The sequence below is a fragment of the Lipophrys pholis genome, assembly GCF_963383615.2.
Source record: "Lipophrys pholis genome assembly, chromosome: 5".
NCBI classification, from domain to species: Eukaryota; Metazoa; Chordata; class Actinopteri; order Blenniiformes; family Blenniidae; genus Lipophrys; species Lipophrys pholis.
In genome coordinates this window covers 18517477-18543949 of record NC_137628.1, presented here as the reverse complement: position 1 = coordinate 18543949, position 26473 = coordinate 18517477, and the positions used below count along the sequence as shown (strand labels likewise).

At 41.7% G+C, this 26473-nt stretch overlaps 2 protein-coding genes across 9 annotated transcripts in view; one reads left to right on the top strand and one right to left on the bottom strand.

The window, feature by feature from the left end:
* Positions 1-5512, bottom strand: part of kdm4c (lysine (K)-specific demethylase 4C) — a 33491-nt gene extending 27979 nt beyond the window's left edge. For all 8 annotated transcript variants that reach the window (XM_080464261.1, XM_080464263.1, XM_080464265.1 and 5 more), the window contains exons 1-4: positions 5390-5512; positions 3417-3583; positions 2820-2995; positions 370-484 (exon numbers count right to left, since the gene is read on the bottom strand). In XM_080464261.1, coding sequence (XP_080320387.1) covers positions 370-484; positions 2820-2995; positions 3417-3560 — 435 coding nt within the window. In that variant the 5' untranslated portion in view covers positions 3561-3583; positions 5390-5512. The remainder of the gene's footprint in view (positions 1-369; positions 485-2819; positions 2996-3416; positions 3584-5389) is intronic.
* Positions 5513-8812: 3300 nt separating this feature from the next.
* Positions 8813-26034, top strand: ecpas (Ecm29 proteasome adaptor and scaffold). Its single transcript, XM_080463202.1, has 49 exons — positions 8813-8868; positions 9585-9715; positions 9958-10074; positions 10450-10568; positions 10765-10914; positions 11031-11202; positions 11486-11625; positions 11851-11929; positions 12031-12150; positions 12449-12534; positions 12624-12699; positions 12785-12834; positions 12922-12988; positions 13114-13236; positions 13323-13426; positions 13541-13664; positions 13768-13848; positions 13983-14199; positions 14424-14515; positions 14678-14812; positions 14918-15080; positions 15262-15434; positions 15573-15674; positions 15970-16093; positions 17773-17918; positions 18282-18336; positions 18447-18561; positions 18672-18740; positions 18887-19004; positions 19110-19277; positions 19364-19443; positions 19986-20091; positions 20295-20342; positions 20441-20559; positions 20922-21072; positions 21176-21241; positions 21364-21453; positions 21556-21622; positions 21707-21798; positions 21912-21978; positions 22121-22318; positions 22555-22766; positions 22862-22905; positions 23010-23202; positions 23302-23449; positions 23618-23723; positions 23821-23909; positions 23993-24064; positions 24764-26034. The coding sequence occupies exons 1-49, from the start codon at positions 8847-8849 to the stop codon at positions 24901-24903; spliced, it is 5526 nt and encodes a 1841-aa protein (XP_080319328.1). The 5' UTR covers positions 8813-8846; the 3' UTR covers positions 24904-26034.
* The last annotated feature ends 439 nt before the right edge of the window (positions 26035-26473 follow it).

Sequence of the window (26473 nt, the reverse complement as noted above, 5' to 3'; positions counted from 1 at the left end):
CGAAATATCTAAATTGCAATGATGCCTTTAAAGTAAGTGCAGTAAATCAACTGTGAAATTGAAGACAATCATTTGAGTTCCTGCTCATTTGTGGTTATGGATGTATGACAAAAATCAATTTAGTAAATTTTAAATAATTGTGACTTCTGGCCTTTTCAAACCTCATCGAAAAATTAGATGGGTATAATATTTAAATACTGAAGCAACGACACAACATACAGCTGTGTTCTGATTCGCCAAAGGCTAAAACCAACTATAAAACAGTGTTTCTGAAGAAACAAGAAAAACACATAAACATAAAGTCTAATTGTAAGGAGAACAAATAATAAGCAACATTGATGAGCATGTCAAGAAAAAAAAGCCATCTACCTCATCATAGAGACTCCCACTGACATCAGCACCGTATATGGGTGAGACGAAGGTGAGGTTCTTCCAATACTTCCTCTCCAGGTCTTCGTAATTCAGATAGCGAGGAGTACAGTACCTAGGCAGGGCAGGAAATGACATGAACGGTTTTGAAATCTATCGATCTGAACACTTGGACAATAAGAATGTTCTCAATAATTAGGACGCTGCTCTTTGCATTGAATAGACACCGAGAAATGTATTGACGCTGCTGCTGAGTACTTCTTGAATGCAATCAAACAAACACACTGTACGGCAGACATGAACATGTGGCAAGCCGCATGAAGCCGCATGAAGCCGCACGCTTCAGGTCCACTAGCAAATTTCTAAAAATTAGAAAGTGTGTGATTTCATTGATACGGCAAAAAAATATATGCTCCCTTCTCAAATTCTTATTTATTCTTTTTTGCATATTTCCCCGACTTCACATGTGTTTAATCATCTTAAACATTAAACATCAGGCAAAGATAACCCAAGTAAGCACAAAATGCAGTTTTTAAATGATGATTTTATTTATTAAGGGAGGAGAAAAAAATGATTGAAAGCTACCTGGCCCTGTGGGAAAAAGTAATTGTCTCCTAAACATAATAAGTGGCTGTGGCCCCCTCAGCAGGAACAACTGAAATCAAGCATTTTTCTCTGACTGGAAGAGAGTCTTTCAGATAATCTGTCCTACTCTTCTTTGCAGAATTGTTTGAATTCAGCACCATTGGAGGGTTTCTGAGCATGAACGGCCTATTTAAGGTCATACCGCAGCATTTCGATTGGATTCGATTCTGGACTTTGACCGGGCCCCTGCAAAACCTTCATTTTCTTTCTTTTGTCGGCCATTCAGAAGTCCACTTGCTGGTGTGTTTTGGCTCATTGTCCTGCAGCAGAACCAAAGCGTGCTTCAGCTTGAGGTCTTGAACTGACGGCCAAACCATTCTACTTTAGGATTTTCTGGCTGAGCAGAATTCATGGTTCCATCGATCAGGGCAAGTCGCCCAGGTCCTGGAGCAGCGAAGCAGCCCCAGACCATCACAATACCAGCACCGTGTTTGATTGTTGGTATGATGAAACGCTGTATTACTTTCACACCAGGTTGTAACGAGACACATTCGTCAGTGGTCGCTGTACTCGTGGGGTAAGGGGAAGGTTCACCGCTCCATGTTCTCTACATTTGCAGATAACGGCTCTCGCCGTGGTTCACTGGATTCCTAAAGCTTTACAAATCGCTTTGGAACATTTTCAAGACTGATAGATGTCAATGACTTTATTTCTCAATCTGCTCCTGAATTTTTCTGGAGCACAGCATTTGTTGGCAGCTTTTCGAGATCTTTCTTTTTGTCAGACAGATTCTATTTAAAGGATTTCATGATTGAACAGGTCTGGAGATGATCAGGTGTGGGCCCGGTCAGTGAATTTGAACCACGACAGTTAATTAATGATTGATCAAGGGGGCAATTACTTTTTCACACAGGGCCAGGTAGACTTGGAAAACTTTGTTTTTTTTCCCTTAAAACATTAAATCATCATTTAAAAACTGCATTTTGTTCACATTTGTTATCTTTGTCTGTTATTTTATTTAGCTTGATGGTCTTAAACCTTTAAGTGGTAGATATAATTCAAATAATAAGTATTTGAAAAAGGGGCAAATACTTGAATATTTAGCCTAAACTCATCATCTGCTCGTCATCCACCAACGCAAACAACCTCATGCTTTCTGTAATTTTCTGAATTCCTATCGTATTCTTATACAAGATGACAAACTTCCTAATATTTCTCATTTTAACTTCCATATTGATGATGATTGACACAGAATCCAAGGATTTTATGCAACAATACAGTTTACCCTGCATCTTCTCATTACTGGGGACAAATATCAGATTAAGTCATTGTCCACTGTTTTAGCTTAATCGTATTAAATATTTCAATTTCAGATCACTCGTGTGTTTTTCACCCCACAGAAACTATGAATCTTAATATAAAGAAACAATTTATATATCAATGAAATACACATTTCAAAAAAAAAGTTTTATCATTGGAAAAGTATCAGTGCATGAAAAAAATGATTGTTTTCGACTCAAACATGTGATCTCTTAGAGTTATAATTAAACGATACAAAAGTAGAGGAAACTACATTTATTAAATCTAATAAACAAAAGCAACCAGATATTTCTGATGGCCGCCAAAGGATGACCTGGAAAAAAATTTATTGTGTTTCCAGATCACCTCCAAAATGTAATCTTGCTAACAGACAAACAGACAAACAGACAAACATACACCAATGATTTTATTACGTCGTTGGCGGACGTAATAAAAACTGAAATAATCCCCAAATTTTATTCACCACTATCAAACATCTTTTGAAGGCAAAACAAAAGCCCACATGTCGTCTTTTGCGGGAAGAAGATTTAAAACGCAATACTTACATATCACTGTTTGCCAAACGTCTGAACTCCTGCACACTGAGAGGCTTCTTCTGGATGTTGTACTGAGTGAAGAGCCCTGATTGGCCGGCCACCATCTGCTGTATGGGAGCATCAATCACCAAATCATCGATGTCATCGTAGGTACGGCGCGGCTTCCAGCCTTTAGGGGGGATTACCTGGAAGACAAACAGGGAAGTGGGGACTTACTGTTGGAGATTATGTGGAAACAGGATCACTTTGTATGAACAAATCCCTTTGATCGCCTTTGTGTAATTTAGGGGACTGCAAATAGTGCGTAGCCAAACAGGCTCTTGGGTTGATTACTTAGAGATTTGTATCAGTCAAACTATATGACTGAATGTCCTTGTCTACTTTTCCCACTCTTACACTTTCGTTTGAAGTAATTTATGGTTAACATTTGCAACCATCATCCAACTGTATGCTCACCAGAGAGGAAACTCTACTGCGATTACCGTGCTTCATCATTCTGATCGATCATATGACTCCCTAACTTTACGAACCTAAACAAACTAATTATAATGTGTTGAAACTTTGTTCACAATAAGGACAGGATGTGAACGTGAAAACAGTTCCTACCTTAGCCAAGCCTGCGCGTTGTGCACCCTGAGACTCCATATAAACCAGGTACTGGTTAAAATCCTTGAACTCTTCCATGGTGGGCCTGAAGGTCATAATCTTGCAGGTGGGGTTTGCAGGGGTGTATACCTCTGCTCCCGCCATCCTGCAACTTGACCAATTAGAACCTGGGGAACACATACAGAGAGAAAGATCAACACAAACACCAATACTTTTAATTATATAGGATGAATATAGTTGTGAATGTAACTGTATATTTTGAGGAAGAAACAGCTTAATACTGATCTCTCTCTCTCTCTCTCTCTAATATATAAAGCAGAGTTTAAATCAAATCACTGACAAAAACAAAATACTGTTCTTTTTCGGTGTCATGTCATAACATTATGCTGAATAAAATTTGTTTATCTTCATGACTAAGATATTCATTGTTTAAACTATCTATAGTTTGAGACCTGCAGAAGTGCATTGCCTTCACACAAGAAAAATTGTGTTTTACGAGATTAACATGTTTAATTGCCTATTTTCTTTTCCCTTTCTGTCACCATATTTCAAGTGAATTTTCTTATATCCATGAAGCGTATCGTATGGTTCCCGTGTTGTCAATATTACTTGATGACAGAAATAAAACCAGTTTTTTTGTAGACCTAAACTAAAAATAAGAATGGATTCAACCGAGCAGTTTGTTTAAATAAAAGCGAACTCAAAAAGGATTGTGTGGTCTCTGAATTAATAAGGTACTTTATTAATTACTAGACTTTTTTGTTTTGTTTTAATGCACAAAGCTTATTATGTGCTTGTTAAAGTTAATGATTTACTGTGGAGCAGCTGTGCGGCTGGTTCACCACTAGATGGCGGTATAGCTTCAACACATGTCGATTTGATCCTTTGATCCCTGCTGATGCCAACAACCCTTTTCTGATTTTTGTCCCATCCACCCATCCCACTCCCAACTTTACTGTGTGCGTTCAGACAAAGGCTCACACACCTCCTCCGAGACAGGCTGTTACAACAATCGACCTCCTATTTCCCCCGACACGACAGCTCCACTAAAACCCACCTCGCAGCAGCTCCGTGCGACCCCGTTACGTAACAGGCGATTTCAAGCTGAAACAAGTTCCTCTTAAATCAGCTGCGGTGCTCGATAAACACAGCATGTTTACACCTTCGCGCTTTGTCCACGATCGTGTTGCAAGCATGAACAATCTCCACTTAGCACGCGCGGCCTGTTTGTTGCAACAACAACAACACTCGATCGAAACTCCGGCGTATTCAGCTCCAGACTGTAGCGCACTTTTGTGGGTTCTAACGCTGCAGGAGCGTCAGTAGCTTGGCTCATCTTTGTTGTCTGCCAGCGCGGCTAACTAGCCCAACTAGCCTACGTTTTGTTATGATGCCAAGCAATGGCTGCACGCAGCGCAGCTCGAGCAGCTAACGAGCTCGCTCGTGTTTGCACCGTCGACTCGCGCGGCGATCCTTCTGATTTCACGCGTGTTTGTGGATCCCGCTGGAGCAGCAAACAGCATGTGTGTAGCCACCATCCAGAGCAGCACATAACTTGGTAATAAGCTAACTTAGCTGCACCGTTAGCTAACTTCGTACCGCAGGAGTCAACGGGGGTTTAAATGCCCCTCGCGAGGAAGGCTGCACGCAGGCCCCGTAGCTCCATACTGGTGCTAGTTTGTGTTTGCACGAACTATTCAGCAAAGCATTGCGGTGCTGGCGGGGTTACTTGTTGGTGTCTTGCAGCTTTAGCCTCATAAAAACGAGCGGAGGTGAGAAACACGGCGGGCTAACTTACACTATGTCCGAGGCAGGGCTGAGCGTTAGCTGTTGATAGCTCGGCTAATTCCACACAGGAGTCACGAAGTGTGCTCCGATTGCGTCCCAAACTGCTACAAACACACCCAGCCTGCACGGTTTGGCTCAATGTATCACACGCGGAGTCGGTGAAAGTGAATAATTTCTTTTCTTACCTCGATTTCAAAAGACGGAGCCGTGTTGTTGTTTATCCCCTTCCTTGTTCGTCCAGCTGATTCACATGACAGCTGCTGCCGATGCTTCGTGCCTGAGAGAGAGGGCTGCGTTCCACTCCGGGCGACAGTGCGCGTTGGGCGGCGTGCTACCAGGCACGGCCGCGGTGCTGCGCCCCATCCAGGCGCTGCGAGATCTGCGGACCAGCTGCAGGGAAGAAGAACTGGAACGCAGCCAGATTTGTTGCTCCAAAGTGCACCTGCATCTTCAACTGCTTACATACATATATATATTGGATGTATCAGCCTCAATACAGTATTTGTAATTTTATATATTATCTTAGCAAGTCCCCGTTTGTGTCAGGTTTATCATTATTATTTTTTTTACATTTACTACAATCAATACATTTCTCACAGACCTGGCCCGGGAAACTCATCAGCCTCACAGTTGGCCAACTTGAACCAGGACAAGATGTAATTTTTCCATATCATTTTATAGCTGTCAGCATAACCAGCATGCCCTCACAATTCCTATGTGTTTCCCAAATAAAATATAGAGGGTTCAAACAATGTATGCATCCTCTTTCTGTGTATGGGGTGGGGGTGGGAGTTCAGGGTAACACAGCTTGAGATTGTGTGTGGTTGTCTGTCTCATTATGTTTGTCCTGCCGTGGTCTGGCAACCTGTCCAGGGTGTACACCACCAGCACCCTGCAACCATAAGTCATATGAAAATATAGAGAAGATGGATTTGTGGAAACCAGACATTGTCTTTATTCTGAACATTTGCACATTTGTGTGTTTGGAGTGGATGTGTCGACCCGTGGCTTCACTGTAAAGTTTTAAGATAAGGCGACTCCAAGATCAGAGAAGGGTTTCAAGGTTTTTTAGAGGTACAATCTGGGGTTGTTTGTTGGATATAAGTCTGCAAACCAATGCTTTTCATGTCAAATCTTTACCAGATGGAACATTGGCAGATAAAGAAAATTAACTTGACTTCACTCTGGCTATAAAGCACATTTTCACCTCTGCATCAGTCTCCGTTATTGGCATTTACCCACACAGCTGCTCAAGGACACTTGAACACATGGAGAGTCTGAGTATGGGAGATCAAACCACCAATTTTGGGATTGGAAGACAAACTGCTCTACCAAGTGAGCCACTGTGGCCAGATGGTAAAAGTCACAATACAATCTCAAATGAAATGAAATGTTACTAGCTGCACTCGCACATCATACATCTGGACTGAACATTCTCTCTCTGTGGCTGCACAGGATTTTTCTTGGTACTATATTCCTTTAGCAATAATTTTTTGGGGTCAAAAGTTGACTTTTACATACCAGTGGGTACAAACGTGTGAGTGGCTGATTGCTCATGAATGTTTGCCTTGAGATGAACTGGTGACCCCCGAGAGCCGAAATTAGACAACATTATAAACTGTATATGGAAGATGGATGATATGAAAGCTCACTTTTTTTTTAACTGTCTCACTAGATTCTAGATAAATTTGCTTATGTGATGCTTTTATGAAATCCTGATATTTCTAAGGATGTGCATGTGAAGGTCTGTTATCCTTCATATTTCATTTCATCTGCACATAAGATGAAACCTTTTTTTCTTTATCAACATAGAAACAACCAAGGCATATTTTATTTCTTATAAATCTGCATTTTTCCATGTCTTTCAGGTGCAATTCATCCTCGTTATCTTAGATAGACTCAGTCATAAATGACCCTAACCTGCATAAAACATATTATGATCTTTATTGGATGAAATGTTTTCTTTTAATGAATGCTTAAAGTCAGGAAGACATGTAAAACAGAGCAAATGTAATTTCATGTACGATTGTTTTTAAATACAAACAAGTAACCTACTCAAACTTCCAGTGCCTAACACAGTCAAGACAAATGCCAGTATTTAGATGTGAGTAAAGCAATATTTTATTTAGAGAAAGACAAGCACCTTAAAAGTTATTTTTACATGGTAAAGAGACACAATACAGTATTTCTTAGTTTCCAAAATTATCAAACTAATCACATAAAGTGGAAAGTGATCTATTTCTAATGAAAAATGATTAAATGAATTCCTCCAGTGGGTATAGTTAAATTTTAATGTAGGTATTCCTCCTTTATTCATGTAAAAATAACTGTTATTAACATTTAAATGAAGTAAAAGTAATGTGAACAGACCCATAGGAGTTGTTATGTTATTGATTTCCATCACTGTAAAAACAACACTGCAGAAGCAGATGTCTGAGAACAATTTAACTGAAGGGATATTCATTCACACCCACTGCAGGGTAGAGCAGTGGTTGGTGTTCTTGCCTCACAGTGAGATGGTCTGGGCTCAAATACTGGCCGGGCTTCTCTGTGTGAAGTTTCCATGTTCTCTGTGTGTGTGTGTTTGGATTTCTTCTGGCTACTCTGGTTTCCTCCCACAGTCTATAAACATACATGTGAGGTTTGTTGATGGCCCTAAATTGATGTGAATGTATGTGGTTGTTTGAGAGAAATACCAATATTTGGCATATTATTCAACTCTAACCCCCATCTATGTATCCACTGAAGTTTGCTAATGACATAAGCAACTATTAAAAAACAAAACACAACTAATTAAAGTATTTAACTATCATTTATATAACCATTGGTTATGACAAAATTGTTCAGTAGAAACAGACACACTGGAGATGACAATGTGTGTAGGATTTAACCCTAACCCTGACCATGCTGGCCCCATCTGACTAGAATAACTCTACAAACAAAGTATTAGGTACCTACAATAGCTGCATAGGGTTGCATATGGTAGTACAATTTTTCTGTATGATATGGATGCAAACCTTCAGGGGGGGGGGGGGGGGGGGGGTGTACATACATGGGGGTTAGACTTGTTCAATTGATCAAACATTACCACAATAGCACTCAGAAGGATCATGTTCATGCTTCTGCGTGAGCAAATCTCCATAAAATCAATGTTTGCTAAAAGTGTACCGCAGGTTCAACCTCCCCCTGAACATAATAAAACAGTGTTGAAGATGGATGGATGGATGGACGTGACTGCAGCTTACATGAGGAGACCAGTAATTCTTCCTGGGCAGGTCAAACATAGAGAGGCTGTCACACCGACTTAGAATGACCGTGTAAACATGCACAGGGAGAACATGCAAATTCCACGCAAACGCTCCAACAATGTTGATAGTGGGAACTAAAGAGGTCACATACACCATGATTACAAAATGAAAGAATAGTCTCCGCGAACAAAATTGAGTTTAATTATACACACGCGATCAGACTGTCGTGCATCACGTGCTACAGGACTATGTTTTTGGACAGCGTGCATGTGTTTGGAGGAGGAGAGGAGAGTTGTGCATGTGTTTGGAGGAGGAGAGGCTTGCCGAGGAGTGGCAGTGCAGCCTGCAGTGACTCAGCCTAAACTGGGAGGGTCGCTGATGTCTCTCGGCAAACATGGCTGCCCAGGATGAACTCAGTAAGTTTCTTTCTGCCTCGTTAACGATCCATTTCTCACAAAGCGTTGCGTATGCCGGTGTCAAAAAACATATCTGTAAAGAGCTTATCCACCTCGACGGCTTGGGGTGTTTTTGAGGGAACGAAAAAGCGTCTTTTCCCGTTAAAAACCCTATTAAACGAGCCTGCTAGTCGCTCAGCTCCAGTGCTAGCTCCAGGAGCTAACGTCAGGAGGCCGTTTGCCCAGTCATGGTCGAAATGAAACTATCACGTCGCCTCGAAATGCCCGCAAACTTTTACTCTGTGCGTTTACAGCCTGGATATTTAGTGTGACTGGAATAAACTGCGCACGGTGTCACGGCTAGTTAACAGCCGGAGTTTTAACGGAGACGCGGTTAAATGCGTGTGTGGTGTTATCAGTTTGTGCTAGCTGCCCGGAGAGCCATGCCCGGAGAAATGAGGCAGGGCTGCCCGGTGGTTTTGCACTAACACAACCGCTGACAGGACCAGTTTATTCAGCCAGACTGGAGCTACATGCAGGCGAGTGCGTTTTGAATCTTTGCCCTCTCTTTGTGCTCTTTGAGCTGAAGGTCGCTCGTACTGCCTGTGGTCGCAGAGACCCCGTGGGTTCCATTCCCACCCTGGTGTGGAGAGACACTCAGAATAATGGTGATAGGATCAGGAGATGACCACTGCCACCAATGCAGCTGACGAAGGGTGTTGGTTGTGTTTTGACAGATCAACTGGAACGGGTGTTCCTCCGCCTGGGCCATGCAGAGACAGATGATCAACTGCAGGATATTATCTCCAAGTTCCTGCCTCCAGTTCTCCTCAAGCTGTCCAGCGTTCAGGAGGGTGTCCGAAAGAAAGTAAGAAGGGTGTTGCTTATCTATATGTTTCAAGAGATTACAGAGACTCTGGGGTCTGTTCTGTTAAGTTAAACCATAAAAAAAAAAGTCCTCTTTATTAAACGATGACATCAGTACATTTCATTGTATTGTTCTGATACAGATTCAGTTTCGTTTGCCTGTCAAGCTCCTTTTCTCTTTGTCCTGAATGTTTGTGCTTCTTTTTTATGTAACTGCTTTTCACACCGCGACTCATCTGCTAGGTCATGGAGTTATTGGTCCACTTGAATAAGAGGATAAAAAGCCGACCCAAAATCCAGCTTCCAGTGGAAACCTTGTTGGTACAGTACCAAGACCCTTCAGCGGCTTCCTTTGTTACGGTAAGAATATCATAGATCAATGGTGGAGGCCAAAATATCAAGTGTAAATCACAATCTATTCTTGACCTCGTTTTAACTTTTCTGCCACCCCGTCAACTGGATTTATAAATAAAGTCCTTTTCTCTTTTTTTTTTTCTCAAGATAATTTCTGGGCGTCACCATGATACCCAGTATGTGGGCAAATAGCTCTATTCAGTAAATTTTGAATTCAGAGTAGTTTTTTGTTGATGTCATTATAAATTTAACATTTTAGTACGGTCTTATCCTGTCAAATAATTAAATGGGATTGGTTAGATGTTTATGTGGTCATGTTCGTTCATTTAATTGAGCTAGTTCTGTGAATAAGAATAGTTGTTTTCTTTTCTAAATTTGTAGAATTTCACCATCATCTATATCAAAATGGGATACCCTCGTCTGGAGGTGGGCAAACAATGTGAGCTGGCCCCAACCCTTCTCACTGCCATGGAAGGAAAGCCGCAGCCTCAGCAGGACAGGTGAGTGGACACATGCACAGTATTTACCACTAAACCAACATTAAGTGAAGACAAGTTGTTTTATTTTTAAAAAAATTTAAGAAAAGGCTAGTTATTGTTTGTCTCAACCATCTATTACCCAATTCTTTTTATTTCAACTAATGTAATTTCTTTCTAAATGGATTGTGTCTTCCAACGTCCCTTTCCTTTTTTTCAGTTTGATGCACTTGTTGATTCCTGCACTTTACTACATGAAGTATCCTGCAGACTCTTCCAAGAATGCTTCTCTGTTTAACCTAACGGAGCGGCCGAAGACGGTGCACCTGCTGCTGGAATTCATGTTGGATGTCTTGCTGATGCCTTACGGGTGCGCTCCTGCTATGTCCTTCGAGTATTATGACCAAGGGGTCACCTATGACTTCCCTTTAGTCGAATCAGCGTGCAAGCTTCTCTTCTTTCTGTTGCTTTGTTCCATTTGTCTAGGTTTGTGCTGAATGAATCGCCGACCCGTCCGGCTCCCTCTTCTTCTCAGGGAGGTGATGGATCAGTGACATCAAGTGGTCAGGGTCTCCCCCAGCCTCCCCCAGGGATGAGTGTGTATGCTGCCAAGAGGGTGATTGGAGAATCCCAGTGGACCGCTGAGCAGCTGGAGCAGGTATGGTATATCTGAACTTCTGAAGTTTTCCAAAGTGTTATGAAATGACAAATTTCTACAAAGTTGTTGCATCATTTTGCCTCTGTCTCTAGAAGTTTATTCTCAATCTTTAGTCGTCTCTTGAGCATCCCTTCATAGCTTTTCAAACCAATTTCCAGTTTACGATTGAGCCCCTGCCCTTTAGCGACACTACAGTGCTTGGATCTAAATGTTGGTGGTCGTGCTCAGTGTTGTGTGTGTCTTCAGCACCAGTTACTAACTTCTTGTTGCTTACTTTGTACAGTGTAAGCTGGGTATAGTAAAGTTCATCGAGGCAAAGCAGGTCCCGGAGGTGGAAACGGTGGTGCACCTGGTGGTGGCATCCAGTGACACGAGGCACAGCGTGGCCACTGCAGCTGACCTGGAGCTGAGGAGCAAACAGAGGTTGGTAGTTCATGCCTTCAGCTGTCGAGTCTTGTGCTCATCCACTCCCATTTTAGATCAGTAACTTTGACAATAACTAGTCAGTAAATATGTTGTGGTAAACGTTGGAGTAAAGGATCTGTACATCTTTAGATGAGTTGATAACCTGGGTCTATTTAAAGTGAACATCTAAACTTAGTTTTTTTTTTTTTTTACACAATCATTTTTTTCCCTCTAATTTTCCAGCATCATTGACTGGAATAATCCTCTAATCATCAACAAGATGTTCAAGGTGTATCTGGGAGATGTTCCTCTGAAAACAAAGGTTTGTAAGATTAGCATTTAATTAGTCGTACATTAATTGTGCAGGTAGTGGTTCTTCATCGTTTTGTAACTTTGAAATATTCTGTTATGTGTATTTTGAAGGGTGGCAGTGTGAAGCAGGAGCTAAAACATGAGCCAGTGAGCACAAGAGTCAAACTGAAGATCTTGCCACATCTTCTACGGTCACGCCTAGCTGCAGAGTGTTTTCCTGCCAATATCCAGGTAAGATCTTTCTGTCATGGCTTAATTTTGATATCGCATCTAGTTATTTTATAGCAGTGGGGAAAAACGAAATCCCATTGCCAACAGGCTGCTGCTGTGGCTCCCTGATGAACCTTGTGCCCACAGTTCCAATCCATGTGTAGTTATTGTTAACTGTGTTTTCCATGGGTTAAATGCAGAGAAGTCATTTCCCCAAGGCAATCAATAAATTATGTTTTCCTGTCCCTATTTTGTGGGCCATCACATAACAGCCGAAGGAGGTATACAACCATTCTCACCCGTTTGCTTCTCTTTCAAGGTTGTGTATGACGGTCTGTTTGGAGCCAACACCAACAACAAACTGCTGTCCCTTACCTTACAGTTTGTGCATCACATCTGCATGGTGTAAGACATTTACATTGTTCCAGTACAGCCAAGAACTAGTTCCTATGTTTGGAGTGCATTTGAAAAATATTGTTCTTGTTCTTTTCTAGATGCCCTGACACGAATAAGCCTTTGGGTCTTATGCTCCTTAATGGTCTTACCAAGCTTATCAATGAGTACAAAGAGGTAAAACTCCAAATGGCTGCATGGAAACTTCCCTCCATACACTTGGGTTTCATTGAATCTTACTAAACTATATTTACCTTTACAGGATCCTAAACTGCTTTGTGTTGCCTACTCTGCAGTTGGAAAGCTGTCCAGGTAGAAAAATACAAAGCTTATATTTATAGCTGTCGAGTTGGTTTTTACTGTAAAAACAAACAATGATTCATATATTCTCTGTTCTAGTCGCATGCCACAGCTTTTCACGAAGGATATTGCACTTGTGCAGCAGTTTTTTGAGTCCATGTGCAAGGTATGTGAGAGATCGCACTTTATTGTGCTGAAATCCGCACGCATCAGTTCATTACAGGACCTGCCTCTTACACTTATTCCTTAGGAGTACACATCTTCATTAAAATGTGGTATTGTCTTCTCTAGGAGGAGGCTGACGTCCGTCTTGCCATTCAGGAGGCTTTGTCCATGATGGTTGGAGCTTATGCTAACCTTCAGGGGGCACTGCTCAACCTAATGGAGGCTCTGGTGGCTGCATACATCACAAAGGTGAATGTGCATTAAATGAACTGGATTTATGAATGAAAAGTTTAAGAACATGACATGAGACCCTTCCTGTTGTTGTTTTGGCTTAGCCGGAGGTACAAGTCCGTCAAGTTGCCATGAAGTTTGCCAGCACCGTGTTTGCTTCTGATCACGTGCCATCCAGATACTTGCTGCTGCTGGCTGCTGGAGACCCGTAGGTTCCATAAACCCAAATCATTGTTCTTCCAGGGATAGAAAAATTTCAACTAAAATACACTATTGGCATTAATGAGTCTTGAAAAGATGATCTTGGCTTTCTGTCTTGTAGAAGGGAAGAGGTGTCTGGAGAGGCCCAGAAGGTGCTGAGAGCCTTTTCTACCAAGAGCTCAGAGAAAGAGGGACCAAAGACAATGCCCTCCTTCCCTGATATGGTGGCCTATGTCCAGGAAAAAGTAAGGTTCTGCACATGGCAAGATAGCGAGATTAAAATGTGACCTTTGTTCTTATAAGAAGTAAAGATTTTTTTTTTAATGTTCTTACTCTTCTCAATATTAGGCAGCTCAAAGGATCAAGACTCCAGTTAAGTGTGTTGTTGGAACTGCCACAATTCCTTTCAACCCATCTGCGTTTGCAGAGGTAAAGAATTGATTCTAATCCATTATTCTGGATATTGAATGCCTTTTTGTTTTCCCATCCTGACTTTGTGACACCGATGTTTGGACCTTGATCGTACCTTTTCTCATAAGCAAATATATTTCTATTTTTTCCAGATCATGCTCTACCTGAGGATGTGCTTAGCCCACAGTGCTGGTGCCACACCCATGTCCACACGCTTGTCGGACATGCAAGACGACGCGCCTGCCATCGGCCGCTATGTTCACTCACTGCTGTCCTCTGACCCGCCACCGTCATTGTCAAAGGGCTCAGAGGCAAATCCTGTACATGTCTACATGGATCTTCTCCAACAGCTGCTCTCTGCTGTAGGAGGTGAACAAATGTTTAAATGCTTTTGGAGTTCGTGTTTGAGCAGTAATAGAAATGCAATGCCTTCTCTAAGAATATAACGGGGAGAAATGCCAGTAAATCATGGTTATACCTTCTGTAGGAGTTCAGTTAGAATCAACTTGTATTCATCAAGCTGTGTGTATGAGTACAGGCCTTTTTAATTTTTATGGACATTTAATTTATTGTTCATTGTAAACTCTCACCAGGAATCCCAGTCATGTACTGTTTACTGGAGGTGATATCTGTCTGCCCGGAGAAGCTGGCTCCCAGATTCGTTGGTAAAATTGACTGGATTAAAGTAAGTAGTGTGTTTTATGAGTCTGTGTCCAGTTTGGCATGAAGACAAATGCTAAAACAACTAAATAAGCAGTCATTGTCTAGTTAGGCTGTGAAAACTGGACTCCTAATAAGTATTTCAATGTCCTTGTTAATTGCTGTAACATGGGACCCTTTTCTCCAGAGCTTGATGAACACAAATAAGGAGGACATGAGGGAACTTGCAGCCCAGCTGTACGCTTTGGTAGTTTCCACCATGACTGGCAATGAGCTACAGACTGCTGTGCAGAACCTGGTCAAAATCACCAAAGACAACCATGTATGCTTCTTACTGTTTTTGCAGTGCTTAAAGTGTTTTTTATATTTATTAAAAAGTGGATTTTCATCCTGACGAAATTTCTAAAATGTTTCTGTCGATTCACAGAGTCCTGAGACTCAGCACGGTGCCATCTTGGCTCTCGGCTACATGGTGGGAAGGAACATGAGTAGAAATAAAGCTTGCGACCGTACAAACGGGACGGGGCAGCAAATGAGCATTGCCTCCCAGAAAGATGATGAACTTGTTGCCATGGCAACTAAAACAATTGGTATTTGACTTTTTCAGGCTGTATTTACCATGTTTTGTAATTAAAATAGTACATTGTATTGGTATCTCTATGTTATAATCTTGGTTCAAATACAAAAATATGTTTATCTTCCAACAAAACAATATTTGTTAATAATACAGATTTTATTCTGACCCAAATTATGTTTCTGTGTGGCCCTCAGGCTCCTTCCTGGACAGCAGCAGCGCGCTGCTGACTGTGGCAGCCTGTATCGCTCTGGGAGAGATTGGGCGAAATGGCTCCCTGCTCATCCCACCTGATGGTGAAGGCTTCACCAAACTCTCCATGGTGGAAAACCTGTTGGCACGGATCCCCTCGGGAAAGGAGAGCACAAAGGTACCCTGGAAGTCTAATTGTGACTGACGCGAGTTACTGAGCTGAGGCCTTCATGAGTAGTGCATATTCTACATTACATATGATGATCCTAAGGTCTTCAGCTAAATGATTTGGTCTTTCACCTGAACGCAATTCCAGATGAAGGAACGATCGATTATGACCTTGGGTTACCTACCAGTGGGAGATGGAGACTTCCCTCACCAGAAAAAGCTGCTTCAGGGACTCATGGACTCTGTGGAGGTATAAAACATTTTTGGGGGATTGTGAAGTTTCAGGGTTTTTACACACTCGGGTAAAAATGAACCAACTCGATTGCAGATCGAAGCAATGTTAAAAGCTCGGGCTGCTATGATTATCTACCTACATTTACACTTCCTTTGGCTCACCCTACTGCTGCTGCATATTCGAGCTTGTGATAGAAAAAGAAAAAGTTTTAACCAGGATGCTGACAGTTCTAACTGCTCTTTGAAAGGAAAGTTATGGTATGGCTTATTGATGTGTGTTTTTTGTTGCCCCCTTGTTTTGACTTTCTCAGGCCAAACAAGTGGAACTACAGTTCACAGTTGGAGAAGCCATCACCAGTGCTGCGATAGGAAGCAGCTCTGGAGCTGCCAGAGACCCATGGACCTGTACAGAGGACCAGTACAGTCCACCACAGTGTGAGTACTTTAAGTTGGACTTTGTATTTCTGGAAAATGAACCAATCTAGATCAAGCTTATGTATTACATGTCTTCCTTTGAGCTGATGCAAAGGCATTTTATTGGTTTTTAAGTAAAAGATTTGTTAGATTATAACTTGCATTTAATTGTGAAACGCATGCTGTCAATTTTCATGTACCAGCTGCATGTTGGATTTTAGACATACACTCCCCTCCAGAAGTGTTGGAAGACCAGGTCCTTTATTTTTGCTGAAGACTGAAAACATTTGGAGTTGACGTAAAAAACAAAAATTTGAAATGAGACAAAACATCAACACCTTGGCTTTTATATCCAGGTACTTGCATCTCAATCTGATGCACAGTTGAGAAGATTTTGTTTGAATTCACCCATTTCTCTGGTGTGCAAATGTATTGAAACAGATTAACTTGGAATAGATTAAAGTAAATAAAACTTGTTTCAATCCTTTGCTTGCAATGAATGCACCAAACCTGAGACCCAGTGACACACTAATCTTTTTCTTTCTTATTCTGTGACGTCCACTGCAGCGTTTTTCAATTGTTGTTTTTTGGAGGATCACGCATGAATATTCAATTCTACATGGAGTCTGAAGACTGGCCAGTCTAAAACTGTCATCCTCTTGCCCACAATGAACTCCTTTGTGGTTTTAGCAGTCTGTTTTTGGTCATTATCCTGGTTTATGACGAAGGATCCCCCGATCAGTTTGGTGGCGTCTTTCTTCAGTGATAGGCATAAAGTGTCTGTGGATGAGTTTATTGGCCGGCGGCCATCATACACAACACAGATGAGATGATCACAGACGAGCTTGTATATTTGGCATCATGAGTAGATCTTTTCTTTCTCTAACGTTTAACCTGTTTGTCACCAGTAAAAGTTAATCGTTATCAGTCCATAAACTTTGTCCCAGATTTTCTGAGACTTGGTTCTATAGTTCTTGCCAAATTCCAGTCTGGACTTCCTGTTGTGTTGTAAATTAATGGTTTGAATTTTCTGGTGAAACCTCGGAACACGAAATCTTTGTTGAATAGCAGATTGTGATACTTTCATTCCTGCTCTCTGCAGGCTGCTGTCGATGTCTCTAATAGTTTTATTGTCACCTGCTGGTTTTTTCTGCTCTACCTGTTTGTCATCTGTTACTTTAGTACACCAGTGAGTTCCTTCTTCTTCGGGACTTTCCAAACGGTTGTACAGGCCGTTGTTTGTGCAATAGATGTGATTGATTTTTCCATCTTTTCTCAGCTTCACAATTGCTTGTGTTTCCACCCACACAGTTCTCTGGTTCCCATGTCAGTTACAACTCTAAGTATAAATAAACAGTTTGCAATATCAAACCTGAAACTGAGCGTAGACATTCAGCGATATTTATTGTTTGATTAACCAATAGGTCACACCCGGACAACCAAACACACCTGTCAGTCACGGGTTCGAATATGTTTTCTCACTGTTCTGAGATAAAAGCTGAGATGTTTTTAGTCCACACCAAAAATAAAAGCATCGTTCTCACTGTTCCAATACGTTTGGACGGGAGCGTATGTAAAATGAACTTGAATTTATTTACATGGAAGAGTCGTTATGCTTTAAATTAAATGCTTTTTTAAGACGATTTAAAATGGGCATTGTAGTTATTCTGGTATTCATACCTTCTTTCTGTTTCCTTCAGACGTGAAAAACAATGACGTGGTTCCTTGGGTCCTCAAGTCCGTACTGTCCAAGTACATACCCAGCCAGAACCCCCACGTCCGACAGGCGGCCTGCATCTGGCTGCTCTCACTTGTCAGGAGACTCAGCCATCACAAGGAAATCAAGGTGCATATCTGGTGCAGTCGGTATAAACATGAATGTGAAGACTTAATGTCTAATTAGTGGCAACCTGAGCATTATGTGCTTGAGAGTTATTATTTATAATGAAAATTCTGTTGTTTTGTTTGTTAGAAGCTAGTTTTAGTGTTTTATTTAAATAATTCTGTAACTGTTGAATTTTTTTTTTGTTCATTGTGCAACATCTTACCTTATAACCGACCTTATAACCAAGAAAAAATGTATGTTACAGAGGGCAGCTTTTATTTTTTTTTGTCACAGAATGAAAAACTCCTTTGTTTGTCAAATCACTTTTGTTTGATTTTTTTTTTTTTTAAATAAACGTTTTACCTCTACTTTTGTCTGTTACAGTCCCATTTAAAGGAAATTCAAATAGCATTCATCTCTGTTCTCTCAGACCCGGATGGTAAGATCAAATTTCAGTCCAGCCTATCAACTTCTCCTACACAATGTTTTTTTTTTTTTTTTTTACAAGACCAACAGTCATCATGCTTCTTCATCATTTGTTCCTTGTAGAGTTGAGTCAGGATGTGGCATCTAAAGGCCTGGGCCTCGTCTATGAGATGGGAGGAGAGGGTGACCAGCAGGAACTGGTGTCCACTCTGGTGGAAACACTCATGACAGGCAAACGGTGAGCGAATGGTTTTGATTCAGTAGGAGAGGGTCAACTGATGGACATCCTTGCTGCAGAAGAAACTTTGAGATTTGAAGGGAAGGTTAAATACTTTCTCATCTTTGCAGAGTGAAACATGCTGTTTCAGAAGACACAGAGGTCTTCCAAGGAGAAGGTTTAGGGAAAACTCCTGATGGGTAAGTCATGTCACCATCATCAGTCTATTTTCTGTTACCAATGTAGAGAAAATACAGTAAATTATCTGAAATCTTTGTATTTTTATGCAGGTTCAGTTTGTGTAACCTGTTTTATATGGCTGATATTAACTGATGGTTCTTTACAGTCACGGCCTGTCCACTTACAAGGAGCTCTGCTCATTAGCCAGCGACCTAAACCAACCAGATCTCGTATACAAATTCATGAACCTTGCCAATCACCATGCCATGTGGAACTCGCGCAAGGTATTCTGCTCAAACCTCCACATCTATGACAAGTGCCTCTTTATGACTGCATGACTTTGGTCTGTTCTCTCTCAAATAATTTGTAATATTCTTTCCTCCACTCAGGGAGCAGCTTTTGGTTTTCACATGATCGCGGCCAAAGCCGGGGAGCAGCTGGCTCCCTTCCTGCCCCAGTTAGTGCCTCGCCTGTATCGCTACCAGTTTGATCCCAACCTGAGCATTCGTCAGGCCATGACCAGCATCTGGGATGCCTTAGTCACTGATAAAACTCTGGTAGGGGTTTGCATAGTACATATATTTTATGTATTAAGACAAATCTTGAAGTTGTAACACTATTAAGTATGTTTTATCTCATCCAGGTGGACAAATATCTGAAGGAGATCCTGCAGGATGTCATTTCTAACTTGACTAGTCCTACATGGAGAGTGCGCGAGTCCAGGTACGACAGGGATATATGCACATTAATCATAAAACTCTCCCCAAAAAATTTGTATTCACTGCTTGAGAGGCTACTTAACAGATGCTCAAAACCAGGGTCTCTACCTGTGTAGTGTTACATTTTAATGAATGCTTAACTGGTTGTAATATATTTTGTATTATTCTTAAAACCTTTACAGTGAGGATCAATTGCTTCTTGCTGTACTTTTCACTCACTTTTGAAGTCCATTTGTCCTTGGTGGAAGCGTTTGCCTGCATTCACCTCTTTTTAATGATTGGCTTTTAAAGAGGTCCACTTCCTGTGCTGTACAGTTGGCTGGAAGGTTTCCTGGCATAATAAGATAAAACGGCAATTAAGTTTTATTCCATGTTTCTGTTGAGGTCTTTAATGGCTGGGAATCATACCTTTTACAGTAACTGTTGTCGTTAAAACGGTATAATATTCCAGGGTGACGACTGAAAATATGTAATGCTGTACAGTTGTTAAACTGTGACCTCGAAGCTGTTGAAATAGTTTATAAAAAAAATGTTCCTTACTTTCAGCTGTCTGGCTTTGAATGATCTGATTCGAGGTCGTCAGGCCGACGACCTAATCGATCACCTGGCAGAAATATGGGAGACACTATTCAGAGTGCTTGATGACATCAAGGTGAGAAACCAACTATCACAAATCAGTAATGTTTTTTTTTTTTTCATAGGCTCACAAAGTTTCACTTTAAATTGGTGAATTCATTTATATCCATCCCATATTGAATAAACAGCATATGTTTTATTACAGTATAACTATTACAAATAACAATCTTACAATGGGTTTAAATGCTTCGATTAATATTTTGACTTAATTCGTTTTAGGAGTCTGTGAGGAAGGCTGCTGACTTGACTCTGAAAACACTCAGTAAGGTAAGGAGGTTTGTCACAACACTGCTTCAGTTGTATCTGCTGCCTGTCTGCCTATCCAAATAGCGCGTAGTCTCCCCTCACACGGTGTTTCTGTGCAGGTGTGCACTCGTATGTGTGAGTCTTCGGGTTCTGGAGCCCAGAGGACTGTGGCAGTGATATTACCCACCCTGCTGGAAAAAGGCATCGTTAGTAGTGTCTCAGAGGTTCGCGCACTCAGGTAATATCTCCCCCAGGAATGTGGCGTTTGTGTGTGGCGATTCTCTCAAGTTTGTAATATTGAGGCAAATTATGAGTGTGAATTATGTGTTTAAAAAAACCAAAAACGAAACATTTTTACCAGAAAATTTTCTATGCAGTGATTCTGACTAAGTTAGAAACCAAGATCATGTTTGTGGTTTTCAGTCTCTTAAAAAAAAAAAATCTATATTTATTGGACTCCCTCAGTGTATGAGGAATGTGCTGCATCGTGTTTCTAAAATGAGACTCTGAGATGAACGGCTTTTTGTGACTCACCACAGTAGCTGTTTGGACTCCATGGCTGTCTCTTTTCATTCTTCAACCTGTCCTTTCACCCGTCAGTATCCAGACCTTGGTGAAGATCAGTAAGACAGCTGGTGCCAGGCTAAAGCCTCACGCTTCCCGTTTGATCCCGGCCTTGCTGGAGGCTCTCAGCACCCTGGAGCCTCAGGTCCTAAACTACCTCAGCCTCAGAGCTACAGAGCAGGAAAAGGTGATGTCCGCTGTCATTGTTCAGGCCAGTGGCAGTAAATCTGTCTTATGTCAGACTTCACAGTGACACAGGGTTTTTTTTCCTTGTTGTTCTGCCTCTGCAGAGTGCCATGGATGCTGCCAGGCTGAGTGCTGCCAAATCCTCTCCAATGATGGAGACTGTTAACATGGTAAGGCTATATTAATATACTTTTGAGTTTTTAACCTTGATTTCTGTTCTTTCCCAGTCTTCAAACCATTAGAAAAGTCAGTGAGGTGTGTTTTTAAAGAAAGTCCTTGTGCTTGTGCTCAGTGTCTGCAGCACCTTGACGTCTCTGTGCTCGGAGAGCTCGTCCCGCGGCTCTGTGAGCTGCTCAAAAGTGGAGTTGGCCTGGGCACAAAGGTATCGCTAACTGATTCCATACGGTTTGCCTTTGTTTTGTGTTGATATATTCTTTTTTGCAGTTTAATGAGCTCACCTTCATGTTCTGACTATTTTCCATAGGGTGGCTGCGCCAGTGTAATAGTTTCCCTCACCGTGCAGTGTCCCCAAGACCTCACCCCATACTCAGGTACAACACAAGCTCTAATCTCTTCTTACTGAATTTCCCCCTCAGCATTGGTACCACAGACAAATATATTTGTTTGTTTTCCAGGTAAACTGATGAGTGCCCTGCTGAACGGTGTTCATGACAGAAGCACTGTTGTACAGAAGGCATTTGCCTTTGCTTTAGGACATTTAGTCAGAGTAAGCACTAATATTCATTCATAAAATCTTTATAGTAATTACATTAATTGGTATTTTTAGTGTTTTTAAACTATTGCTCATTCAAGCATTGGTTCATTTCTCTTCCCTTTCAGACAGCGAGAGACAGCAGCGTAGAAAAACTACTACTGAAGCTCAACACCTGGTACTTGGAGAAAGAAGGTGAGACTGTATAAAACCTATCTTGTAGAAAGTTACAAAGGTTTGTGCCTTGACTTCATTGAATCCATCAGACCACACGTTCCGCTGATCACCCTCTTTCTCTATTTCTCCCGCTCACCCTCTCTCTCCCTCCCCCCTTTAGAACCTGTGTACAAGTCATCGTCTGCAATGACGGTACATGCCATCAGCCACTACAGCCCAGATGTGCTGAAAGGCCACGCAGGGGTGGCTCTGCCGCTGGCTTTCTTGGGCATGCATCAGGCTCCAGGTCCTGACGAGGAGAAAGGAGAGAGCCATGATGCCACACTGTGGACTGAAGTGTGGCAGGAAAATGTTCCAGGTGAGCATCACCAATAAAGCAAAAGTAATACTAATATATAATCCATACATAGTTTGTTATTTTGGTTCAGTGTGTTGCTTAATCAAAAGCTTTTAAGACACAAGACTTTTGTCATAATTTTTGTTCAATCAAAGGTGTAGTTATTAAAATACAGATCAAAATATCATCTGGACAGGACAGTTCTCAAATCCCATGCACGCTGTTGCTAAGATCACCTTCTTTTTCCTCGATGTCAGGAAGCTTCGGGGGCATCAGACTCTACATGACCGAATTGATCGCCATCACACAAAAAGCACTGCAGTCCCAGTCCTGGAAGATGAAGGCTCAGGGTGCAGCTGCCATGGCAACTGTTGCCAAGGAGCAGACAGGCTCATTGGTGGCGCCACACCTTGGTTTGGTGCTAACGGCTTTATTGCAGGGACTCTCTGGACGCACCTGGGCTGGCAAGGTAACGATTTCCATTACGGCCAGAAAGCGCCAAGTATCAGGGATTAAGGATTTCAGCAAACTGAATTGTGGTTTCATATAATTTTGTTTGTTCAGGAGGAGCTGCTGAAAGCCATCGGGTCAGTTGTGTCTAAATGCAGGTGAGGCGTCTTGCACATTTTCGTGGTCAGAGCGGTTTAATGTGACTTCCATTTACTGTGAGTTGACCCTTTTTTTTGCCTCCGTTCCCACTCTTGTCTTTCAGTGCAGAGCTTCAGAAGCCCTGCAGCGGCCAGCCGACCATCGCCCAGGTTTTGGAGGTGGTGCTGAAGGAGTGCCGTAAGGAAAGTTTGGTGTACAAAATGGCCGCGCTGCGTTGTGCTGGAGACGTACTCCACAGCAGTCAGGAAGACCGTTTTAGTGACGTGGCCGAGATCCTGTTCCCGCTCATTAAGAAGGTGACGTCCCGTTATCTGATGCCTCCACTCTGTGTCAGGTTCCAATACATCAACAATCCTTTCATCTGTGCTGAGCTTGTCCTCACGATTACTCGACAGAGCTGTCCACAGAGCGGCGCGGCATCCCAGCGATCGCTGGAGGACGACGACGACGGAGATGTGAAAGAGAGGGAGCTGCAGACTGAAGCGGTGCTGTGTGCTTTTGACACTCTTGGAAAGACTTGGCCCAGAAACACACAGACCCAGGGTGAGTTCCACATTCACTTTGCGAATTGTGCACTTATTTAGACGGTGAGTTATCGTGTGCTTACTCGACACGTCTCCTGTCATTTGAACAGTTTCAGCGTCAAGATGCTCTTACAAAAAGCTGTTGCTGCTTGATGACATAACGTTGTGACCCTGTGTTTGCCCGCAGCTCGTTTCCAGGTGGAGGTGTGCAGTCTGATGTGTGAGAAGCTCAAGCTGAGCACCTGGAAGGTCCAGCTGGCTGTGCTGCAGTCCATGAAGGCTTACTTTCAGGGGTGAGGAGAATGCAGAGCGGCCGAATTATCTCAATGATCGTTCAACCCTGACAGAAAAAAAGAAACTATCAGATGTTTCTGCGTTTGGTCTTTGCAGGTTATTGCTGTTGGAGAAGGACAGCGAGGATGTCGGTACATTGTCACAGATCCTTACAGAAACCTGTGCCGCCCTCACATATCCTTTAGGTAAGAGGTTAACGATGTTAAAATACTTTGGATGATGTGATCTGCAGACATTTAACCTCTGTGTTTGTGCTGATTGTACTCAGAAAATAAAAGTTACTCCTCGGTGAGGACGGAGGCCTTGTCGGTTGTTGATCTGATAGTTAAGAGAACTGGAGGTGAGTGTCTCAATGTTTACTCTTCGTTTGAATACTTTTCCTGTTGTCTCGGGCTGATTTATGACTATGTACTTTGGCAATCGAAAAACTAATATTTTGATCTATCAGGTTTTCTGACAACACGTCAGTCAGGATTGAAATATTTAAGCCAAAATGTAATTTTGTGATCATGCTGATAGTTTAAAGACAATCTGATCTTTACTCACATCACCATCAAGTTTGATGTTTTATGTTTGAATGGCTCAGATTACAGTTATATTTTCTTCAGTTGATTGGCTTCTGATTTATTGACTGAAAAGAAGCAACAGTTTACACATGAAAACATTGCCTGCACACTGATTGAATTTAGATCTTTTTCTTAAAGCACTGTTGGCTGTCGTAGCCTCAAAGACTTACACCTCACCCGGGTTTCCCCTTTGATTTTTATGTCTGCTAAGGAAATAAGCTTGTTGATGCCGTTTTTCTTCAATTCAGTTTCTTGAATTTTGTATAGAATCTGACTCGCATAGTTGATGGTCAAACTGTTAGCGACCAGGAAGGGGATATTTTCACATGTTAGGAAGCATGATCTGACAGTATTTTCATAATGTTTTGAAATGTGACAGTAGTAGATGTGGCTGCAGATCTTCAATTCTCAAGTTTTCATTTTTTGTTTGTTGTTCACTGATATGCCATTAATTCATTGTGTGACCGGAACAGAGAGCGAGCAGTGGGACTGTATATCAGTGAAGAGCCGGGAGCAGCTGCAGCGCTCTCTGTCCACGCTGCAGTCCGACAGCAGACCCGACCTGAGGGATAAAGCCCAGGAGCTGCGCAGGCACATCCAGAGCCAGCCGTGAGCGTGCGCCGCTCACTGGAACGCAAAGAAGACAAGAAAATACAACATCATCACCTTAACCGCCCGTGACTCCCAACAAAACATTAGCACACTACTCCGTCTGACTTGTTTGATACCATATCTATACTAGCAGCGACCTGTAATCGGGTGAAACGGACGACTGCTTCGCTTGTCTGACGTTTGGAGACGCTACAATAACGATCGCTTGCTCTTGGTTTGAGTCCAGAGCAACACGGTCAAAAGGCAAGAAAATTGTTGTAATGTGTCAAGATTTATCTGGTTCATTCAGACGGATAGAAAGTCGATAACAAATGCTATATAAATCAATGTGTTGGGTTTGTGGACACTGTATTCCTATAGCCCCAGAATGGGGACTTTTACTACTGTTGTGGGTTTACCAACTCATTAAATATCAACACGTCAGCAGCAGGTTATTAACCTCAGCTGGTGAAAGAAGAGAGGTACTGCAGACCAGTTGTGTCCTGAAAAGTGTGGCTGTGGTTTGTTGTTTGACAGATGAATGAGGCAAAAAAAGAAAAAGTCGGCGTGTTTTGTGAAGTCTTGGAACCCTGCTGTTAACTAAAAAAAGTGTTGCTATAGTTGTTTGAATTTGTCCCCTATGAAATAAATTCTCCTTGGCAATTTGGACCCGTGACTTCTTTACCATACCACAAAGTGAGCTTCACATGAGACAAACCTACAAGAGGAATTTTTACTACCATTAGGGCTTGAGTGAGAATCTCTACAAACAATATAAAATGCCACAGGGAGTTTTGTGGTTAAGTGAGGAGTGTGAAAACAAGCCAGGGATTTTAGTATCACCAAGGTCGTTCTCTCTTAATCTGTCATTTAGGCTACAATTTGTTGTCGAGCAGATTGCCACCGCTATGGCATTACAAAAAAACAAGAGCACCACCCTGACTAATTTTGTGGGAAAATCCTAATCCCAAGTAGTGAATTTCATGAGGCTCTAATGCAGGTTATATATGGAGTCCCATGAGATTGTCAGTGCAGAGGTAGCTAGTATTGTCAGCTGTTTACTCACAGGGACTGAAGCCCGTAGTCTGAAAACTTTGGTTCAAATATGTGAAAATGTTTTTCTGACTTAAAAATAAAGTGATGATAAAGCAGTAGTCACAAGAGATCCTTCTTCCTCTGGTGATAACACTATAACTCCTTCCTGTAAATAGTTTTCCTCTTCTGTTCATTCTTAAGTGCTTATACCAGCCATCAATTAGCCCTGTATATATTAGTAGTTAATATTATTTAACTTGATTCCGTTATATTGATATTTTACCTTTAGCTTTTCTGTGTAGAGCTATACTCTGGGATTGATGAAGTATTTCTCTTCTATGAGGTCATCCATTCATAACCATATTTGTGAAACAATCAGATATAACCCGTCCATATTGAAACAATGAGATGAACTGAAATTTTATTGCATGAGTGATATTAAAACTAGTCTATTAAACTGCATCTAACTTATATTCAAAACTGCCACACATTCAGTGACTTTTCCTAAAATAGTACTAGTCATCAACTTATGAAATATGGGGTGTCTTGAAAGGAAG